At 36.2% G+C, this 22,007-nt stretch overlaps 1 protein-coding gene across 1 annotated transcript in view; it reads right to left on the bottom strand.

Moving 5' to 3' along the window:
- Positions 1-5,925: 5,925 nt before the first annotated feature.
- Positions 5,926-22,007, bottom strand: part of LOC129228662 (neurogenic locus notch homolog protein 1-like) — a 76,616-nt gene continuing 60,534 nt past the window's right edge. Inside the window, exons 10-12 of the mRNA XM_054863346.1 lie at positions 14,430-14,534; positions 7,437-7,682; positions 5,926-6,143 (exon numbers count right to left, since the gene is read on the bottom strand). Coding sequence (XP_054719321.1) covers positions 5,926-6,143; positions 7,437-7,682; positions 14,430-14,534 — 569 coding nt within the window. The remainder of the gene's footprint in view (positions 6,144-7,436; positions 7,683-14,429; positions 14,535-22,007) is intronic.

The raw sequence follows: 22,007 nt of genomic DNA, 5'->3' as shown, positions 1-22,007 counted from the left end.
TTAAGTTTTTTTGTCCTTTTTTTTAAAGCTAAAACTTGCCACGTGTTATCTAATAGGATGGCGAAAGGATCCCCGCCCCTTTTACAATTTTATGCCATTGAATAGAGCTTTTTTCTGCACAAGATAAGTTTATCAGACGGTTTTCTCAATTCATTAGAGCAAGGGTTGTAAGAACTCCTGATTTAACAAAAATCCTAGGATAAACTCAGTTCAAGCTCTGAGCTATAGAGAAAAAAAAATCTGAAGATCACGAGTTTGAAAACAACTTTTCAAATGTTACGTACGGCCGCTTGCACAAAAGCCCTCCTACCACCTATAGGTGTCAGATTTGGTACAGAATCAGTTCAAACCCTGGAGGAAAGCACTTTTAAGCGGGGATTTTTGTTTCTTCTTTACTTTTTTAATTTCGTTGCTAATTTTTAATCAAATTCTTTTTCTTCGAGTGGGAGCAGGATTTTCATATTTTTTTTAAATTTTTTTAATGAATGTGATAAGAACTAAAACCTCTCATTTCTACGGTAAGGAGAGCGGAAATATTAATTTTGTTCTAACAGCAACGCGTACTTTAATACATTATGATTCAACTTAATTCTTTGCGAAGCAAATAAGATTGCGAAGGTGAGTTTTAGCGGGATGGGTGCGGAACACCCTGGTATATGTATATGAAAAAAAAATTATCGTTTTGTATCACAAGCAGTTCGTGCAATAGTGAAACTCAAATAAATCTAAATAAATTTCTTTTAGTGGTGTTCAAATTAACTCTTAAATGTTTAGTTTTTATGTATTATTTTTTAAATTATGATGCATTTATACGCCTTGCTGTAACTATAAACCTTAGTTAAAAAAAAAAAAAAAAAAAACACGCAATACACATCACAAAAGAAGACCCTACGTATTAAACATATTAAATAAAATGTTAGCGGTTACAATAAAAGCAGAAATAAGAGTGAACACATGCGCCCTTTGTTTAAATGATAAACAATAAGGGCAGTGCACCCCGAGAAACATACATATATATTAAAGTTATCTTGTACGCATACTTAATTTCATTTAAAATCTTAATTTTTTTGTTTTACATCGAAAAATAAGTTAAAAAATTGTTTAATAACAATCCAGACAAAAAGATAACTTTTAATGATTTTTAAAAATATTTCAGGGTGAATAGAGTCTCCCATCTTGCGACAAATGATCAGGCTTTTAAATTTATCGCCTGTCTTGTCTCTCATAATAATGTTAACATATAATGTAGTGCTCCTCTACCTTCTACTCCAAATAAAAATAATGATTATCCCAGTGGCCATGTTCGGAGTTAGGGTAACATTTAACATATAAACTGTAAAAGCAATTTAGAAAAGTTCCGGGGAAATGATGGGCAGCTAATGTGCCCAATTTCCGCAAGTAACATATCCTGCAAACAACAGGAATGGACGGAGTTGACTGCCCTAAAATTCCAGGAGTCGGATTTGATGGGAGTGTAGGAGTGGATTTGATGGGAGTTGGTCATTAAGAGCTATTTCCAACAAAATGTGTCTGAAGTAAATCCGCCTTTTTTAACTTCAGGATCTACATTGACTTTTAGTTTCGTCACAGGCACCAATGCTAAGAGATTTAAACTGTTCAAAATTGAGCGGAAAATTGCTCAAGTCCAAAAGATATTTTCTATGCATGCTCTTCTTCAAAAACTTTTCCTGCAAAGCTTGTTCGAAGCTTCTGAGCTCACGGAATTGCCTTGAAATTCCCGTAGGTGCTAATGAAAAAGTTTTTTTTTTTTTTTCAGTGTTCAAAATTGAACGAAATATCGGTCGAATAAAAAAGTGAAAAATGGGAATGAGATGCCCTCGTCGAAGTTTTTCGAACAACAAATGTTGTTCGAATCGGACTATTCACTCAAACATTATTAGGGGTGACACACAGACCTACAGACAGATATTTTTTCCCCATCTCAATACCCTATATTCCAATTTTTAATTTTTCAATATTTATTTAATTATTTTATTTATTTTTGACTTTTTTTCTTTTCTTTTTCGCGATTTTTGTAAGATGCATTAAGCCATTTTCCGTACTTTTTTCTCCTTTTTCTGACTTTTATTGGAAAATAAGCAAAAAATGTTAGATCGATTTTTTTCTTTGCGAACCAAAATTTTTTTAGAACTTACCTGTACAGATTCCGCTTTTAACAGCAAAGTTTTTGGCACATTTACAAGATTTTTCATTGTTCACAAAACTGCAAGTCCCATGTCTACCGCAATAGCATTCTGGAATTAAATACAAACACTCATGAAAATATATTAATGATTAGTTTTCAGTATCACAGCTTTCGAAATTCATTAGCACTGTATCTGAGGATAAGCAGGATAGAAGCAATATGGATTTTGACTAGAATACTTAAATACATCCAGTAGCGGCCGATTCAGATATCAGCGCTCCCTTGATCAAACGTTTTTTCAAGGTCCCCTGCAGTCAAACCTTACAGTTTTAACCCGGGAGGACGCGCGGGGGTCATTTTATGACCCCAAGCCATCTGCAAATAGTAATTGCCGTAAAACTAGCCATCAGTTCATTTTTATTCATAAATAACCCCGCGCGTCCTGCCGTTTGTTTCACAGACCAACTATTTCGAATGGCCAATACGGTTATTTTGTTTATATTCCTTCATATTGAAGTTATTTCATGTAAATAGTAATGCCAATACCATACGAGAAAGAAATGTCATTTTTAAGCACTTTTTGCTGATATTGAAACAAAAAATTGCTTCATCAATGAAGAATATGGAGCTAAAGATTTTTTTAGAAGAGAAGTTTTTAGATGATAAAAATTTCAGCGAATATGATACAGAGTTGAAAAAGAAATAAATAAAGTGAATAACTGTGTTTGTTTAATGGCAAATTATGATGTAAAGTGAAGTAAAATGAGACGAGATAGCCTTGAATGTAGCGACTTTTTTCCTTTTTTTTAAAGTTTTGATACAAAATGAAACATTTTTAGTATTAATTCTAAAAGTTTATGCATTACAAACACCAATTACAGCATTATAGTTGTAATGAAGTTTTTAAAACTCACATAAAGTGTTATTATTCACGTGGGTCTGAACTTGATTTAAAGAACAAATGTAGAAATGCTTTCATTATAAGTGCAATGTAAGGCTCATTTATAAATTGCACTTACGCCTAAAATTCTATTTTAATGTCGAAAATTATAAGACGTTATGTTTTTAACAGTAAAGAAGTCGAAAAATGGTGTTTTTATTAGCGTATGACTAGGTTTTGATCTGGGGTCATTTCAATAACCCCCGCGCGTCCTAACGTTCACCCAGGAAGCGCGTGTTCTCCCGGGCTGCATTGGCAAAAACAATCTAGAGCCTCTAAAAAGCAGAGGCTTTAGCCCTCGGTCTAGTAGGCTTATAGTAGGCCTAGTAGGCCCTGCCAGTTTTGTTTATTTGTTGTCTCTCTCTACTAAGTCTGTTAGAGTTGGTTGCATTTGGAAAGAATTCGAGGTAAGTAATGTGGTATGTCATGGAACCTGTGCTCCATAAAAACTGTAGTAGCCGGGTATCACAAAAAACATTTGTGAATAAAATTAGTTAATAATTAAGTAAAATTAGTAGTTTTCTGCAATTATCCTCTTGAGAAGAACATTACCAATCAGGTCATAAAAATGTAAATGTATTCTTTTAATACTTGAGGCTTTTTTCATAACACACTTCAATAAACGTTGTTTGCTGTTCTTAAAAGATTATGCTTAATTCAGCTTACCATTTAAATTGACATGACAAATATACAGTCGACTCCCACTACAACGCGATACGACTTACGCGAAATGGCTATAACGCGATTTTCCCCCATTAAACAAGTTTAGATCTAACGCGAATTCCTCGCCCGCATCTCGAAAATTTTCGGTAGGGAATTGCGGTGTATAAATTTCGGCCTTGTTATTTTATACTATTTTTTTTTTCTTTTCCTTTTTTTTTTCCCCGTGAATGAACCTTCATCCTTTTAGCATCACTGAGAGCGGAAGTTCCCACATCGTACTAGTCTGAACATGGCTTATACAAATACTCCTCATTTTCCATTCATTTTTCTCATTCTAAATGTGAATGTTGATGAAATATAATGACACCTAGAGCGCCGTTTCATCTAAAGTTTGTGAAGATAAAAGAAAAGAGAAAGTTTCTGACAATTATAAAGAAAAGCTAAAGGTTATCTGCATGAACCACTATAAAATGCGTTGAAGGTAGCACTACAATAAGGTATGAGTGAATCTTCCATATGTGCAATTAAATGTCAAGAAAAGGAAATCCATAAAAGTTCACCGAGTAGTATCTAAGGAAAACGCAAAAATTATGAAAATGGAAGCTGCTCATGTATTGTGAATTTAAGAAACAAGGAAGAGGAGTGTTACCATAGATGGAAACGCTATAAAAAAATAGTGTAGCAACTGTATTGTTTGTTTAAAACTATATAAGAATAACGGTTGGATCTAGCAGCATAAATCATCATCATCTTCACTTTATTAAGTTACAAATATCATTATTGGATCTACTATATACATTACAACTATCGCCATTTGTTTTCCTTACTACATACCGTACGCACTGCGTACCATATTGGTTTATTTTATATCTTTTTTTTTCCCATTGATCATTGATTTTGTGCATCGTAGCAGTATTTTGAATTGAATAAAACGGTTTTATTGTAAAATAAAAATAAAAATTGAGCATTTTATGTAAGAAACTAATGTGTCGTTGAGAAATGATTTTTAACAGTTTTAGGTGGTGTTTACAAGTGTTTAAAATAATTGGGTATATTTATAAAAGTTTTTACACACAGCCTTCGCCACAACGCGAAATTTCGACTTACGCAAGGGGTCTTGGAGCACATCCCTCGCGTAAGTCGGGATTCGACTGTATGTGCATTTATACAATTCAAAACAACTAACGGTCTTACATTTTTAATACACGCGCATGATTATGAACAGCACTCGTTTGATTGGGAAGGAATGAAACAATGGTTGCCACATTGAGCAAACAAAACGGGAAAAGGCCCGTGTCCAGATTTTCATAAAGGGAGGGGTTTTAATCTTACCAGTAGGGGGGGGGAATTCAACCCCCTTACAGCTTTTAGTTTTACGACAAATTGCCGATCCCAGTATGGCGTTTATTCACATGTAAGGACTGTTGTATTCTTGAAGGATACCTCTAGCTGTACAAGTTACCAAAGTATTCCTTCGTTTCACAGATTCGCTTTAATCAAACTTTGCTTGCTTCTTTTTAATTAAATCTGTTTACTATGTAGTATATTGCAATGAGTATTAAAAACTCTTCACAAATTCTTTTATAATGTAGAATGTATATCAGGTTGTTATGTTCTGAAATAATGCTTAATAAACTAAACAAGAAAGAGCTCTTTGCAGATGCAAATTACATAGCCAAGCACAATCACTAATGCATCTTCATAGATGTAACATATGCCAAATTCACCATAAGCTCCTTACAATAAGCAATATTCTTTCTTTGCATTGGTAGATCATTCAGCGGTTCGTCCGCCATACTTTTTCCGAAATATTACATCAGTTTGTAAGGCTATAGCAGTTGTAAATCGCAAAAAACTTCAGAGAGAAAATTAAAATAAAATAAAAACGCTGAACGCAAACTTTCTCATTAAAGTAAATTTAAATCAAATATACATTTTCTTCATTTTGCTTATTTTTCCCCAAGGGAGGGGTTTAACCCCTAAAACCCTCCCCTTGGACACGGCGCTGATTTGGGGTATGGTATCCTCTAACAATTATGCGGGCCTCGCAGCGTGGCTCCATACCTAAAATGAGGCAGTTTATGAGTTCCAGGGGGAATTGGTCCCACTCACTCAATAACACCACTATTAATTTATAATTAATAGTGGACTGATTTAATAATGTTGTTAATAAAAACTATACAACACAGGCAATGGACGGCCCTCGGAAGGGATTTCGAGTTACAACAGCCCTCCTGAGGGCGTCCCCGACATACATTATAGGTTTGAAGTCACGTGATCTGCTTGGCCCATCTATCCGGCAAATTTGCTCCATTTCCAGAAATTCGTTGACCATACTAGTTCTATGACACTCCGCGTTGTCGTCCATGAAAGTAAATCCAGAACCAAAAGCACCTTGAAAACTTGAGCATAGAGCTCCAAGACCTTATCCCTATACCACACAGCTGTCTCATGCCTCTTTATAAGACATGGAGGGATGTGCGGCCACCCAACCTGATGCCGGCCCAGACCATTGGACCAACTTCTGAATAAGAGTCGATTACGCGGATATCGGAAAACGTACGACGAGAATCGTCGGCTAAGCTGAACTGGGACTCGTTAGTGAAGAGAACGGTAGCCCATCGGTCAATACTCCAATATCTTTGCTTCCTTCGCAATGCTAAACGACATCACCTGTTCGGAGCAATTAACGGGACGCAAACAGTAGGTCTTCTTGCGAACAATTTATTGTCTTTCATCAAAACTTCTGGAAACAGTTGACCTTGAAATTCATTTCCAATGGCCGCATACAAACCACGAGATAGCTGAGAAGCCATAGTATCCTTGTTACGCCTCGTTATAAGGGACAAAATGGCGATCTTGTCTGGCCGTCGTGCTTCTTGGACGATCGTGTTCAAGCCTTTTCTCATAGGATCCTGTATAATGGAATTGTCACTATAAGTTGCACACGACGCTGGGCGTTAAAGGGAATTCTCTAGAAATATGGACTCTAGATTGGCCAGCTTCTAGCCTCTCCGAAATTCGTCGCCTCAGTCTATCATCTAAACGTTGATGGTTACTCATTTCCACCGATAGAATCGGAAAACACTGATTGCTGCCAAAAAGCACAGAGAAATTCGCCGGAGTTTGTTAAAGAACAAGATGAACGCTTTGTTGCACGCGATTATGCAGCCTATTCCTCTACTGACTCCACCTCCACACACATGCACGCTTAGGTATTCGACGTTTGAGATTTGCATCTTTGTCTCTTGTCAGTGGTTTTACATTTCGTTCATTTTGTTACATGACATTCGACAACGTATACAAATTCTCATATTTTTGAAGATTGGAGTATTATTCTGCTCCAAAAACTTACTTCAAAAACAGACAATCATCTTCCATCGAAGTATCTGAACTGTTCTATCTAATTTCTTTTGCCATGGACATTACAAAAAAAAGTGATTGCGCAGACGATAATTAAATGAAAGAATACATAAAATGTTCAACAATGTAGACGAGAAAAATGTACAAATATTGAATGCAAAACATAGCAGAAAATTAATTTACGAAAATCAGTATCAAGTACACTATCTGAACGCAAATTGTTTTCCAAATCGCGCAATAATTGAGATGAATGCACATTCCTCGATTTCAATTCATGCGAATCATCGAGTTTTATCAGCACTAACTTGAAGCGAAGAAACTTACCTTTGCATTTCATGTCCTGTTCATCAAATTCGTACAAATCATTATCACACTTGCAATAGGCTTCTTCAAGTTGTTCATTGTAGGCGCATGTTAAATCGGTACTTCCTCCACAAATATTGAACTGCTCGCAGTCAATGATTTCCTCGCAACGAAATCCTTTGGTGCCTTTTTTGCAGTCACAGAATCGGGTTTCCGGATTACATACGCCACCGTTCCTGCACTTACTTAAAGTGGCATCACATTTACCTGTTTTAATGAACAAAATTCAATAGTAATGTTAGAAAATATATTTAACTAGCAAAAATACCCGGCGTTGCCTGGGTCAGTAATAATTATGAGAAAAAATCGTTACTTGCTTTTGTTTTCTGTTTTAAGTGAAAGAATTTAAAACACATCTTTTTGACGTGATTAAAAATCGAGTTTCTTCCTTACCCATAAAACTAAAATAGCAATAAGTATAAAGAACAAAATAGTATTGATTTAGAAACGAAAGCACTATATTTAAGCATATACAAATTATACTCTTGATACTTTTTTTTTAACATGGAGTCTAAAACCTTCTCTTTATGGCTATTGAAGTACGAAGTTTTTTTTAAAAAAATATAGCCGCGCTCGTAATCCCCTAAAACTTGCTTTAGTTATTTTGGGAAATTTCAATCATTGTGGGCTCTTGGTGCGATTTTACCGAATTTGCGGGAATCGTTTTGGGCAGACGTTGAAAAAAACTGCCAACTGCATCAGCTACGGAAATCTTTCTGCAAAAATTTTGGTGATCTGCTGGTTGATTGGATAATGAATAAGTGTTCAATCAGCATAAATAATAATGAAAACCATTAATTACATTAAAGTTCTGTTTAAATGGAAAATGATCAGCCAAATCATGTATTATTTACCAATCTTGTGCAAAAATCTTACTTCAAGATTTGAAATGAGAAAAGCCTTGAACAGTCACGAAAAGCAAAGATAGTCAACAATACAACAATTGCCGCTATCGACAGGGAGTTGAGATGATACACTAAATACTGTATTGAGTTGATGAAAGCCTTCGAACATGGAACTAAAAAGCTCATAACTCGTTTTTTATTCTACTTAGAAATTTCGAATAGGTGCCATCTTCAGCAGAAAAATCAGAGCTTTCGATGGACATATAATGTAAATATGTGCAAGTATTTTTTCATCCCTATATAAGAGAATTTATACGAAAATTGTATTTTATTGCCCCCTAAGGAGGTTTTGCCCCCCATAACGGAACGAAAACTACCCTATGTGTTATTCTGATGCATAAGCTATATTATTGTAAAGTTTTGTCAAAATCCGTTCAGTAGTTTTTGCGTGAAAGAGTAACAAACATCCATACATCCATACAGACAAACTTTCGCATATATAATAGCAGTAAGATTAATTGCATGTGCACGATCATATATGGCTGGGTTCGGAAATAGTCCACCGGTTACACCGTTAGTTCGGTGGTTAGTCCGGTGTGGTTATGACATAACTGGAATTTCTTTAGGGGGCCTCGTAGAACAGCTGTGTTTTCGAACGCTCGTGGATACACCGCGGTAGTTCTAGTTCAGCAGCAAGCGACGCTCCAATCAAAGCGTATTTTTCGTGATGGGAAATTTACGTGCGTTAGGATCAAAACAGGAAACACGTCCGGATTAACCTATGCAGACTTTGTAATATCGCTAACAGCGTCCTGACAGCGGTGAGACAGGCTGCTACCAAATCGACTGCCAAAAGCAACCGCAGCGTTTTCAAACGCGGTTAGGTGACGTCACCGGTTCCAACGCAAGCTTTTCTGAACGCTTGCGATGGCACCGAGGCTGCCGATCCTTGTTTCTGAATGCACCCTAACAGTTGTTTGAGGTATAGATCCACTAAATTTCGCCTACGCTTATAGGCCGTGACAATCGCTGAAACTCATAGCAACAAAGAGGGCGCTACAAGGAACCCTTGTTTCCATTACGTTGCCATTGGCTGGTGGATGCAGGGGTTCCGTTCAGCGTCTCTTGCGGTCAAAAAGGGCGACGTCCAATCAAAAATAAGCAAATTGTAAAACATTTCATGCATCCACCACAAACGTTGATATTGATTGGTGGATGCATGAGCGGATCATATTTGCATCGGTTTAACACAGAAAAGTCATAAATTGTCAAGGCCCGTAAGCGTCAGCGCCATCTAGTAGGGCCATATTTGAGGTATACCTGGTTGAGCTCGCGTGCTAAATAGCACACAAAAGGCCGCGTGGGGTACCTGTATGACCTTGTCTATTAATTTTTGCCTAGTGCCTAAGCGCTTTATACATGTACAATTAACGAAAGTTCATTGTCAATATTTAAAATAGATATTTTTACATACTAGTGACAATTTGAGCGACTTTAAATTGATTACTACAAAAGTTTCTTGGAAAAACTTATTATATGAGGCAGTGAGAAGCAAAGGGATGTGAGTGGCAAATTTTAAAATTTGGAAACAACCAGTACAAATGGTAGGTGAACCTCTCCTTTGTTTTATGGCAAGAGATAGTACTAGAAGCCCTGGTAGGTGTTGTTATACAGCACGATTTAGAAATTTTTTTTCAGTGAAAGACTACCTAGAACCTTTCAAACGCGTTTTACTCAAAACTTGAAAACGTTCCCTTACATCCCTTTGCTGCTCACTGCTTAGTATTTCAAAATATACAAGGAACGAAGTAAAGAAAAATCGCAGAAAAAACACTATAATAAACACGAATTAAATTTCAATGCATTTATCACAGACATAACTGAATACTGAACCGAATCTTGTCAGTAAAATGTTCACATTTAACACAAGATATATATACAGTTGACTCTCTGTTTAACAACTTTCATGGGACCGCAAAAAATCGTCCTCAAGTAGAAAGCGTCCTTAAATAGAATGATTTTAACACTATAGTGGACCAGCTGGGACCGTAAAAAGTCGTCTTTAAATACAGAAAGTCGTTAAATAGAGCGTTTGGGGGGGGGGGGTTGGAGGGGTTGACCTACAGTTGCAGATGACTTTCCGAAAAATTAATACGGTTTCTCAACAAAAGAAAATCACTAGCTACTGACAAGAACTCTTAGAAATTAAGCTACTGAAAATGTGTCTAATATCAGTTGCATTGCACACTCGAAAATAGAAGGTAGACTGAGGGGGGGGGGTACTCAGGGCCCCAAGGGATCTCTCCAGGATTTATAAATGATTTTCCCATTCATCCAAGCTTTGCAGCAAAGTGAGAACACTTTTAAAACATTAAACAGTTCAAAGATGACGTAAATAATTTGTATGTCAAATTTTGTGAAAATTGGTGTAAAAGGTTTGTATAAATGGACCGGATATTTGTATCGATATGGTCTATACACTGTAAAAACGATTCAGAAACGTTCTTGCAAAATAATAGGCAGCTGATGTGCCCAATTTCTGACAGTAACATATCTTGCAAAAACCAGGAACGTTTTCCGATAAAAGTCAGTAACCTTTCTGAAATATTAAGAAATCTCCCCTACTAAAGCCAGTCGTGCACCTTCTAGAAAAATTAAATAGGTTTAATTTATTTGATTAGAACCTTCCTGATTTACCAAGAAAGCTCCAGAATTATTAGAGCAACCACGGCCAAGCTACGCGAAAATTGCAAGCAAGAACCAAGCATATTCCTTGCCTGCAATTCCTGCCTCGCAAAAGCTGTAGCTATTCAGTGACTTATTTACTCCCGTTGGAAGCTTAAATACGGATGGGCCATAATGACACAAAAGCCGATACACTTAATAAACACTCTCTGTCAATATTTAAACTGGTAGCAAAAAATATTTTTCACACCAGTGCAAGGTCTGCATTCGTGAATCTTTTAGGAATTCGGGAAACTTTTTTGCGAAGATACTTGATTTTTTGGGGAAATAGGTGAAAACCTCTGAAATTCCGAAACGTTCCACGAAAATAACCAGTAGCGTTTGGGAATTTTTTTTTACTGTGTAAGGAATGCGAAACTACAGCTATTTTTCAAAATTTTCATTAATTTATTAAACAGCGTAGAAGTATTTAGTTAACTATTAACATTACCTGCATTAAATCTTCAATTAAAAAGTAATCTTGAATGAAAATAGAAGCATGATAGTATGAATGCAGAAGTATGTCATTTACGCTGTTTTCAAAATAAATTACATGAAAGTCAGTTGGAATAAAAAGCAACAGAATTTCAGTGTTACAACGATACGATGAATTGAGAGATGAATGTTGTTCCATGTATGTCTCGGAGAGTAATTGAGTATGAAAACCTTCATTTTATGACTCTTAGTTAGTAAGTTCAGAGTAATAAAAAAAATATTACTCTTTGAACACCATCGATACTAATTTTAACCCTACACTGTAAAAACAAGTCAAAAACGTTCCTGGAAAATAATGGACAGCTAGTGTGTTCAGATAGCGCCAGTTATGTTTCTGGAACCTTAAGTTAGTTAAAAGTAATAGCTTGGAACCTCTCTCATGTACAGGGAGTCCAGCGAAGGACTCCCTGATTTCAAAATGAAATATCTCGAAAACAAAGGCCGATATTGGAATAAAATAAACGGCATGTTTTTTGTGAAACCCATAAAAATCATGTTTAGAAACTTTGAAATTAGTGACAAAAATGGCCAACGGGGGCGCTGCACGCTGTAATTGCAATAGAAATTCCCATAAATAGTGCTGCGAAGATGTTAGGAGCTTCAGCAGTAGTTTTGCCTCTCAGAGGTACTTACTGTCCGACCACGGATTGTATGGAATTTTCAAACGTCCAGATAAGACAAATCTATCTGAATGAGGGAAAAAAGTAAAAATTTAATGCCGGTATTCCGCTCATTTGAATTAGACTCTGCTTCTGCAAAAGCTAGCATCGCTAAAAAATAATAGATTCGTCCATTTCCGGCTGTAAAACGGATGTTTGTCTTTCCATACAATCCGTGGTCAGACAATACATTTACGCTAGAAATTATCGCCCAACCCCATCGCAGCACTATTTATATGGACTTCTATTGCAAGTACAGCGTGCAGCACCCCCTGTTGGCTATTTTTGTTACTAATTTCCCATTTTCTGTACGTGATTTTTATGGGTTTCACAATAAACATACCGTTTATTTTCTTCCAATCTCGGTCTTTGTTTTCCAGATATTTAATTTTGAAATCAGGGAGTGCTTTCCTGGACAGCCTGTACGACAAACAATACAAATGATGTTTTTGCTTGAAGGTCATCCACCTTCTCTTCGCGATCAAGCTTTACTTACTATTCTGTGTCTTAACGTTTATCCTAGTTTCAATAAGGTTTTTGGAGTTTTCTTGGGAAATCAGGAAGGTGCCAAGCTACTACTTAAAACCTTCTTAAGTTTCCTCTGAACAGAACCGGATTTAGGGAGGGCAGGCGGGGCTACAGTCCCGGGGCCTCCAAAACAAAGAGAGGGGCCCCCACAATAAAATTTTTACAAAATATCCTAACTTTCACGGGTCGAAAATATCGGATATATACATATATATCAAAACATTCGGATATATATGAAATTATCGGATATTTTCGAAAATATGATGATCTTTTCGAACCCTGATTAGGGGCCTCCATTCCACTTCCAAATCCGGCCCTGCCTCTGAAGGTTCATGACTGGCTTCAAGCAGAGGTATTTCTGTATTATTTAGATAGATTTAAGGATGAAGGCAACTGACTTTTAGCGGAAAACATTCCTGTTTTTCGCAAGATATGTTACAGAAATTGGACACATCAGCTGTCCAGGGGGTCTATCCAGGAACGTTTCAGAATCCTTTTTACAATGTAGTGCATGTAAACCTTTGTCAATTGTAATTGTTGTTTGCAGTGTACATGTTGAAGCTTAAAAAAAAAAAAAAATACATGCGCACAAGTATGCATCAATTAAGAAAAAATTAACAAGCATAGTTATTTTGCAGTAAGTTACCGCTCTAAGCTAGGGCTAAGGCAGAAATACAGAAAATACACCGCCAGCTCAGTCATTTCCTCCGAGGCAGGCCCGTGTCCAGGATTTCATAAAGGGAGGGGTTGAAACTTTTTGCCTATGTAACTTACGTTGTCAAAGGAAAACTAACTACGCGTGTTGAATAGTTCATTTTAGTTCGATAACTAGGCTTTTTTTTATACGTTTTGCGTTTTATTATTTTTTTTAATGAAATCTTATTTGCGCAGTTGAACATTTTGCAAAAGCACACATATTTCTTTTATGCCACCTAATTCTAGTTTCTTAATTTTTTCTTTTGTTTTTCCATCAAATAACATTGAACAGGAATTTAATGAAAGTAAAAATTTTATTTAAAAAAAATTGCTGTTTGTGTGAAACGACTAATTCATCCTACACTAAAGGCGTACCAAAAAAAAACAGTAAGCAAAGTAACCATTTTCCCTGCCCCTAAGTTTTTTTTTGGGGGGGGGGGGGGGCTACGTCATTGTCTAATGTTCTTTTAAATAATTTTCCCCTGCATGCTTACAGCATTGCCGGACAGCCAACCAACCAACCATTCAATTTTTTCAAGCACTTAGAAGCGAAGGTGCTTGGGAATCCTACAATTGAGGAAAATGTTAATTGTTAAAGTTGGGGAAATATTAAAGAGGGTGAATACTGTATCAGAGTTCTCTAAAATTACTCTAACTCTAAAATTAATTAAAACTTAAAATACGTTTTGGAAAATCGTTTAATGATTCATTGATTTTTTTTTCACTGGGAGGGGTTTAACTCCTAAAACCCTCCCCTTGGACACGGCTCTGCTCCGAGGACTGCAGTTTCGTGCACTTGTCTGGTGTACTAATTCTGCATTTGCTACTAGTTTGTTTGGCTCTCTTGGCTCCTTTAAAAGGTTTTCCGCCTCCACCACAGTTACTTCCTATTCTGGGCTGATAGCTGCTAAAAAGCACGAAACAGCAGTCCTCGGATGGAATGACTGAGCTGGCGGTGTATATATTAATTTCAACTTTTTAAAAAACGTAATGAAACTAGTACTCACGCACACAGTAACCTCCGTTTTGAATATACGTAGGAAGGGAACAAATACAACTCTTCTTCCCATCCACAAAACTGCAGTCGTCGCTTTCAGCTCCGCAATCACATTCTGGTTTTGGAACAACAATAAATAAAGCACAATGTAAGGCAATATGGATTTAAGACATATTAATTGGATTGTCTAGGTACTATAAATATTTCAAAAAAAAAAAAAAAAAACATTCAATTGTAAGCCTTATGGCAGCTCAATAATGGCTCCTAGGATCTCAAGGGTTCAGCAGTTTTTGCAAGGAATTAGTTATAAGCAAAAGTAATTTCATGATTATTTCAAACTTATTAGTGGTGTCTTTTTGAGCAATCACGATTGCTTATTGTTCTCACTTGACTGTTTTTGATGTCCTTTGATTTTATTTTCCCATCGCCACCCTCCGCAGCATCACCGTCGACGGGCTACTCACCACGCTGCACCTCTAGCGAAAGCCGTCTCCGGGTTGCATCCATGTCCTACATACACGCGCATACATACACAACTACACACACACACACATACAGCTACACACACATACACAAACACATACACACGCGCATACATACAGACACCCACACATACACATACACCTACACACACGTACACAAACACACACGCATACATACAGACACCCACACATACACACACAAAAACATACACACAACTACCCACACATTTATGCCTGCACACAGACACAAACACATATACCTACACACACATACACATACCCCCCACAGACACAAACACACATGCCTACACACACATACACATAACCCGTACACACAAACACATACCCCCACACACAAACACACACGCCTACATGCACACTCGTGATTGCGAAAAACATAATTTGAATTCAAGACGTCAAAATTCAAATTAATTTTTTTTTATTTACCCGAGATCACACCTGTCACTTAAAAATATCTCGTATACCAGATAATTTATTAATTATCCCTTTAAATGCCACTCTGTGTTCCAATTATTCATTAATTTAGTTGCATTATAAAAATAAGACTATTAGGCATACCTTTAAGTAATTCAAGAAGTTTTTTTTCCTTGCTTTTAGTACTTTTTTCTTTGCAAAAATGTAAAAACATTTCTCCTCGAGCAATTAATGAATAAGTTATTAAAAATGTCAAATTTTAATTACTGTAGTCCGTACTGAAATCGAGTTCTATAGGGAAAATATCCTGCTAAACCAAGGGGGAAATATCTGAGCCCCCCCCCCCCCCATTAAAATTTTGCATATGGGCGCCCTTGTATGAGACTGCGACGTCTTCGTCAACATCCGATTTTCTACAATTGGAATTAATTAGTGGGTGAGTAATTTATCAAGTCCGAATTTTATTTATAGAACATTTAATTTTTAATAAGGTTCTCGCCGCATTTTTTATTATTATTTTAAGTGATGTTTTACCATTACTTTAAGTGGTGTTATTTTTCTGCATATAAGATGGATGTGTCGAGTATCATGCAAATTTATAATCAAAGATGTATATGTGTCGAGTATTATACAAATATTTATTGTGCAAATATTTTGTCATCCGAAATTTCCTGAAACTTTGAGTTGTCGCTTCCGAAAATTCTCGGTTTTAAAAGAAAACTTTTAAAATGATTTTATCAATGATTTCGAGCATTTTCGTAAGCATATTTGAAGAGCTTTTATGATTTCAATGATTTTTGTTTGTATATTTAAAAAGTTTTTACGGTGGGGGGGGGTGTTGTTCGTAGAAGAAAATTTTTGTACGTAAGACTACGTTCTTGAGCATGACACTCCCCCCCCCCTAAAATGAAATCCTGTATCCGCCCCTGTGTTACCCTACATTAACCCTACAGAGTTTCAGATAAATGTATTTTCCTTCAAAAAAAAAAAAAAGGGTGTGGTTTACGGTAAACACGAAGAAGAATACGAGCATCCATTCGCTACAGCTTCTGATTTAGAAAAAAACTACTAATTCATAAAATTTTACAAGCCAAATATACGATTTTTTTTTCTTCCAGTAACGAAAACAGTTACAACTTAGACAAACAATAAAACAGATGAAATTACCTTCGCACTCGGATCCATTGTCTTCATATCCTCTTTCACATAGGCACATCTTTCGACCTCCAGAAAGCATCATACAACTTCGTGAATTAGGACCGCATCGACATTCTGAGAAGGTAATAAAGAGAACTTTGACTGAACAAAGGCACACACCAATATGCATAAATTTGCACTTCTTCACGCATCTTTCAAATGGAAGAAATATATTCTAAAAAGCCGTTACTTTGAAGACCTAAGTCGAGAACTGTATACAGGGTGTTGCAAAAATGATTGATACATTTAAAAAATCAATAAAAACTAAACGGGCAACAATAGAAATATACCGTTTGTTGCATTATGCTTGGGACAACAGTAAATTTTCAGACAGACTAACTTTCAAAATTAGTTACAATGTTCCTTAACAGACGGCGCTGCAGGTAGTTTAAAAGGTATAAAAGAAAACGCAGTCTGTAAGATCGCGAAAAAGACAAGTATATTTGAAAAATCAATACTGCCCGTTTAGTTTTTATTGATTTATCAAATATACCGGTCATTTTTGCGAACTGCGTTTCCTTTTATACCGTTTAAACTACCTGCAGCGCCATCTGTTGAGGAACATTGTAACTAATTTTGAAAGTTAGTACGTCTGAAAATTTACTGTTGTCCCAAGCATAATGCAACGAACGGTATATTTCTACCGCTGTCTGTTTAATTTTTATTGATTTTACAAATGTATCAGTCATTTTTGGAACACCCTGTAAAATCAACAACCAAATATGAAACAAAATATGCAAACAGCAACGTATGCACAACAGGATTGCTTCCTCTTTAGTGGGGGGGAGAGCGGCTCTAAAAATATTAACCTACCCGGTATTGAAAAGCCACTAGATTACCACATTCTTTCTGTTATAAATTTTTTTTCAAAGAATTTATTAAAACATAAACAATAATTTCTGCACCAACAAAAAAAGAGCTTTTGTTTCAGAAACAGAAACCTATTTCTACATTGCGATAGCATTTGGTGACAATTCATTCATTGCACGTTCAAGACAGATGTCTCATTGGACAGGTCATATTCCAAGTAAGTGGGTGGGTCTCGGTTTTACTTCTTTCAGCAGCCATTGGTCAGAGACAACAACGCCTCCTATAATTGATTTGAATTAAAAATTGGCGAGAGTAGGGTTGCAATAAAGAATGCAAAGCTTAATTTATATTTACTTTTTAGCCAACTCAGTGCAGTTATTACTGCAACTTAAGCATTCCAGGTCTAAATGATTGCATAGCGAAAATATACTAGGAGTACTTTTTTTTTTTTTTTTTTCATATTGCCAAAATGTTTCTAAACTTGAAAATAAGGCCTCGCGTCTTTTTTTCCTTCATTACCTATAATGGAATGAACTTGTTTTCGCAAATGGGTCATTTGTTTGCTGTCTGACTATAGATTCTTTTGATGTAAGAAAACATAAACTTGCTCCAGTTGCATATTTTATCAAAAATAATCTGAAACATACCTACGCATGTATTGTTAATTTGAAAGTAGCCTCGATCACAAGTACAAATTTGTATCCCCTCTTCAAAGGTACATGATTTTGCATATGGTCCACAGTTGCAATCTGAAAGAGAAATGAGCACACATCAGTTTTGAAAACATAATACACTTTAAATGATTTTTTTATTGATTTGCTTATTGTTTTCACTTGACGGTTTTGATGTTACTATGATTTTATTCCCCCCCCCCCCCCTCCCTATGCAGCACCACCGTCGACCGGACCCTCCCGATGCTGCTCCTCCAGCGAAAAAAGTATCCAGGTTGCGTCCATATCCTGCACACACACACACGTACCCACACACTCATTCCTGCATACACGCACATGCCCACATACACGCACATGCCCACACACTCGCGCCTGCCTACATACACACACTTGTGATTGCGAAAAACATAATTTGAATTCCAGATGTCCAAATTCAAATTAATTTCCCCCTTTTTTTTTTTTTTTTGTACATTAGCTTATGCTCGTTTTCATTTTCACAATCCCAAAGGTTGGGAAATTCAATGAGTATAGCACTACAAGGGAAGAATAAACGAACCTATATATCTTCAAGAATAATATTGCGTGTCTAGAATGATTTGTATGAGAGTTAGAAATAATAAGCGAAGAAATAAATACCACTACTCGGCTAAAAAAAATCTCTTCGAAAAGCTTCTGCTGATACTTATGCAAAATGACCCCCTGAATAAAAAATAGTGCCCGCCACCAACACATAAAACCACATTCGTTCTGAGGGCATTTGATTTTATAAAGCGGCGGATTTTTCATCCGGCATACCTACACTTAAAAAAGTGAGAGGTATTAAAGTCTCAATGCTCTAAAAAAGAAATCAATAACTATATTTATATTTTAAGTGCTTCAAAACACAGTTGACATTTCAACTGGATATAATATACAATTTTTATTTGTACAAGGTCTTAAAACTTTGGCGAATTGCTGTTTAAATAAGCTCGTAATTTTTAACAGAACCTCCTTTTTGTTTTAAAGTACATCGCATGATATAAAATGCTTTTTTGATATGTATTGAAGAGGCTAATTCGGGAAAAAATTTCCTCACACTGTGAAAACGATTCAGAAGCGTTCCTGGAAAATAATAGCCATCTCATATGCCGAAATTAATTGTACCAGTAACTTATCTTGCATAAACCAGGAACGTTTTCCATTAAAAGTCAGTAACCTTCCTGAAATTATCCTTGAAACTTTCTGAAGAATTCGTAAATCTCCCCAGTTAAATCCAGTTTGAATCTTCAAGAGAAATTAGGTAGATTTAATTTAACTCTGATTTGAACTTTCCTGATTGACCATGAAAACTCCAGTAGCACCAACGCAAGTATGAGCTAAGCATCTACCTTGACTTACAAAGCTGCTGCTAATTGTACACTTATTCGCTTAGTCAATCTGGACGAGCTGTAGCAAAGCCGATATTATTATTAAGCACGCTCAGTTAACCTTTAAATCGGTAGCAAAAAATATTATTTACAATAGTAAAACATCTGCATTCGTATGACTTGTAGCAATTCAGGAAGCTTGTCTGCCAAGATACTTGACTTTACGGGGAAATGAATGAAAACCCGTGAAATTTCGAAACGTTTCACGGAAATAGTCAATAACGCTTCGGATTTTTTTTTTTTTCAAATGGGGAAGCAGAAGTCCCCATAAATAGAGCTGCGAAGGGGTTGGGCGATAATTTCTAGCGTAAAAGTAAGCCCTGAAAGGCTATACTACTGCTGTAACGCCTAACCAGTTCGCAGCAGAATTTATGGCGACTTCTATTGCAATTTCAGCATGCAGCGCCACCTGTTGGCAATTTTTGATACTAATTTCCAAGTTTCTGTACATGATATTTAAGGGTTTTCAACAAACATACCGTTTATTTTATTCCAATATCATCCTGTGTTTTCGCGATGTCAAGGAGTCCTTCGCTGGACACCCTGTATGATAGACGAACAGTTAAATTACAAAATTGATTGAACTGAGCTTATTCTTCAAGCGTAGTTTCTCCAACGTGCACTGTAAAAAACAATGCAGAAACATTCCTGGAAAATAACGGGCAACCAATGTGCCCAAATTCAGCCAGCAACAAATCTTGCAACAGAAACGTTTCGCACTAAGAGTCAGTAGCAATTCTGAAATTATTCTTGAAACCTTCCGAAGAATTTGGAAATCTCCGAGTTTAAAACCAGCCATCTCTGTGGAACCATAATGAAAAATTAGGTAGATTTAACATACAATCAACTCTCAATTACTCGAAGTCCAAAGAGACCGGTTAAAACCTTCGAGTAACAGGTAGTTCGAGTAATAGGAAGTTCTTTTCCCTAGCTTTTTCAAAAACGTCTTTTTTACTAGAAAATCGCCCGTCAAGATTTGAACGAAGGAATTGCCTGTTTGGTGATCTTTTGATAGTTGAAATTTATACCCTAACTCCAGTCGATAGCGTTCTCCGTTGACCACTTATTTTTGCAGTGTAGTCAAAATGTGACTGAGTGTTTATATTTAGCCAAAAGCACAAGAAAAAAATAATAATAAATTGTATCAAACCTATGAAGTTGATAGTAATTTTTATGCTTATCTTCCTATTCTAATAAATATTCTTAGGTTAACTGAGTGAAAAGCGAAATTTCAGTTTGAGGTAGTAACTTTTTATGTATACAAAAAGTCAAAACTGCTATTAAAAGAATATGCATTTCAGCTTACAAAGAAGAATATTTTTCCTGCACAAAAAGGATTCCCTTGAAGTCTGAAATTTTAAGCCAGATATTTCTTCTTGTGCTTACATTACGCTTTGTTTTCTAAGTGGAGCCAAAGGTTAAAACTACAAACAAAAAACGTTTCGATTACGAGTTAATTCAACTGCATAAGAACTACAGTCTGCATCAATTGTTCGAAACAGCAAAGAGCGTTCCTGTCCAATTTATTTTATTCCCTTACGTGTGTTATTTATTTTATGTTATGTTTTGATGTTATGCGTAATATTGGTCTAATTTTTAGATTCTGGCAGATGTTCAGGGCAAGGTCCGAACTCTAGTTCAGCTGGTTAACAGCCGAACGCTCTGCAGATTGAGCTAATCAGCTTTATCGTACACAACGCAAGATAAATGCTATTCGTTCAACTATCTTCTTATATATAATAGCTGATGATCGAATAACCCGCATGTTTCAACAATGAAACTTGTGCCACGTCATGATAATTTTAAAATATGTTTTGGTAATGTTTAGCACGCAGGGAAAGGCTTTATTGTGACGAGGCTGAACTCGTTCCGGTAACTAAACTGTTTTACTGTTAAGACTGTGTCATTTCAGGGTAATGAAGAAACAAAATAACGGTCAACAATGAAAGCTACCTACTGGAGTTTAGGGTTCATCCACTGGAGTTTATTTATTTATTTATTTATTTATTTTTTTTTTTTTTGTCATTAGTCGGCACGACAAGCTTTTAAATGAGGGGTAAATGATGTAATTTGATCAAGGAATAAGGAAGATCTCGCTTAGCGACAGGAAAACCGACTTCAGAAATAATATAGAAGATAAGTAATAAAAGAATGAAGGCTTTCACGGCCGGTGTCAATAATTAATGCTTCTTCCAAAAAGAAGCTTTAACACAAGGATAAAAGAACACCAAAGAAACTGCCGTTTGGGCCAAACTGAGAAATCAGCAGTCGCGGAACATACTTTTAGTGATGGGACCCATGTCATTAAATTCAAAGAAACCAAAATATTTTCAATTACATCCCAACTACTACGCCAGATTAAACAGAGAAGCAATCGAAATTTTCACATATCCCAACAATTTCAACAAAAAGGAAGAAGGAATTAAGATAAACAAACTCTGCCATGCTGCACTTAAACGATTATCCCGAGAGATACTTTTAGCCAACCAGAAACAGCGACGGACGTCCAGCAGCCAATCCCCAACCAGAATGAAGAGAGCTCAAGTTTCAGCCAACCAGAAACAAAGACGAACGTTCATCAGCCAAT

Source organism: Uloborus diversus, chromosome 8 (genome assembly GCF_026930045.1).
Source record: "Uloborus diversus isolate 005 chromosome 8, Udiv.v.3.1, whole genome shotgun sequence".
NCBI classification, from domain to species: Eukaryota; Metazoa; Arthropoda; class Arachnida; order Araneae; family Uloboridae; genus Uloborus; species Uloborus diversus.
This window is presented reverse-complemented; position numbering and strand designations above follow the sequence as displayed.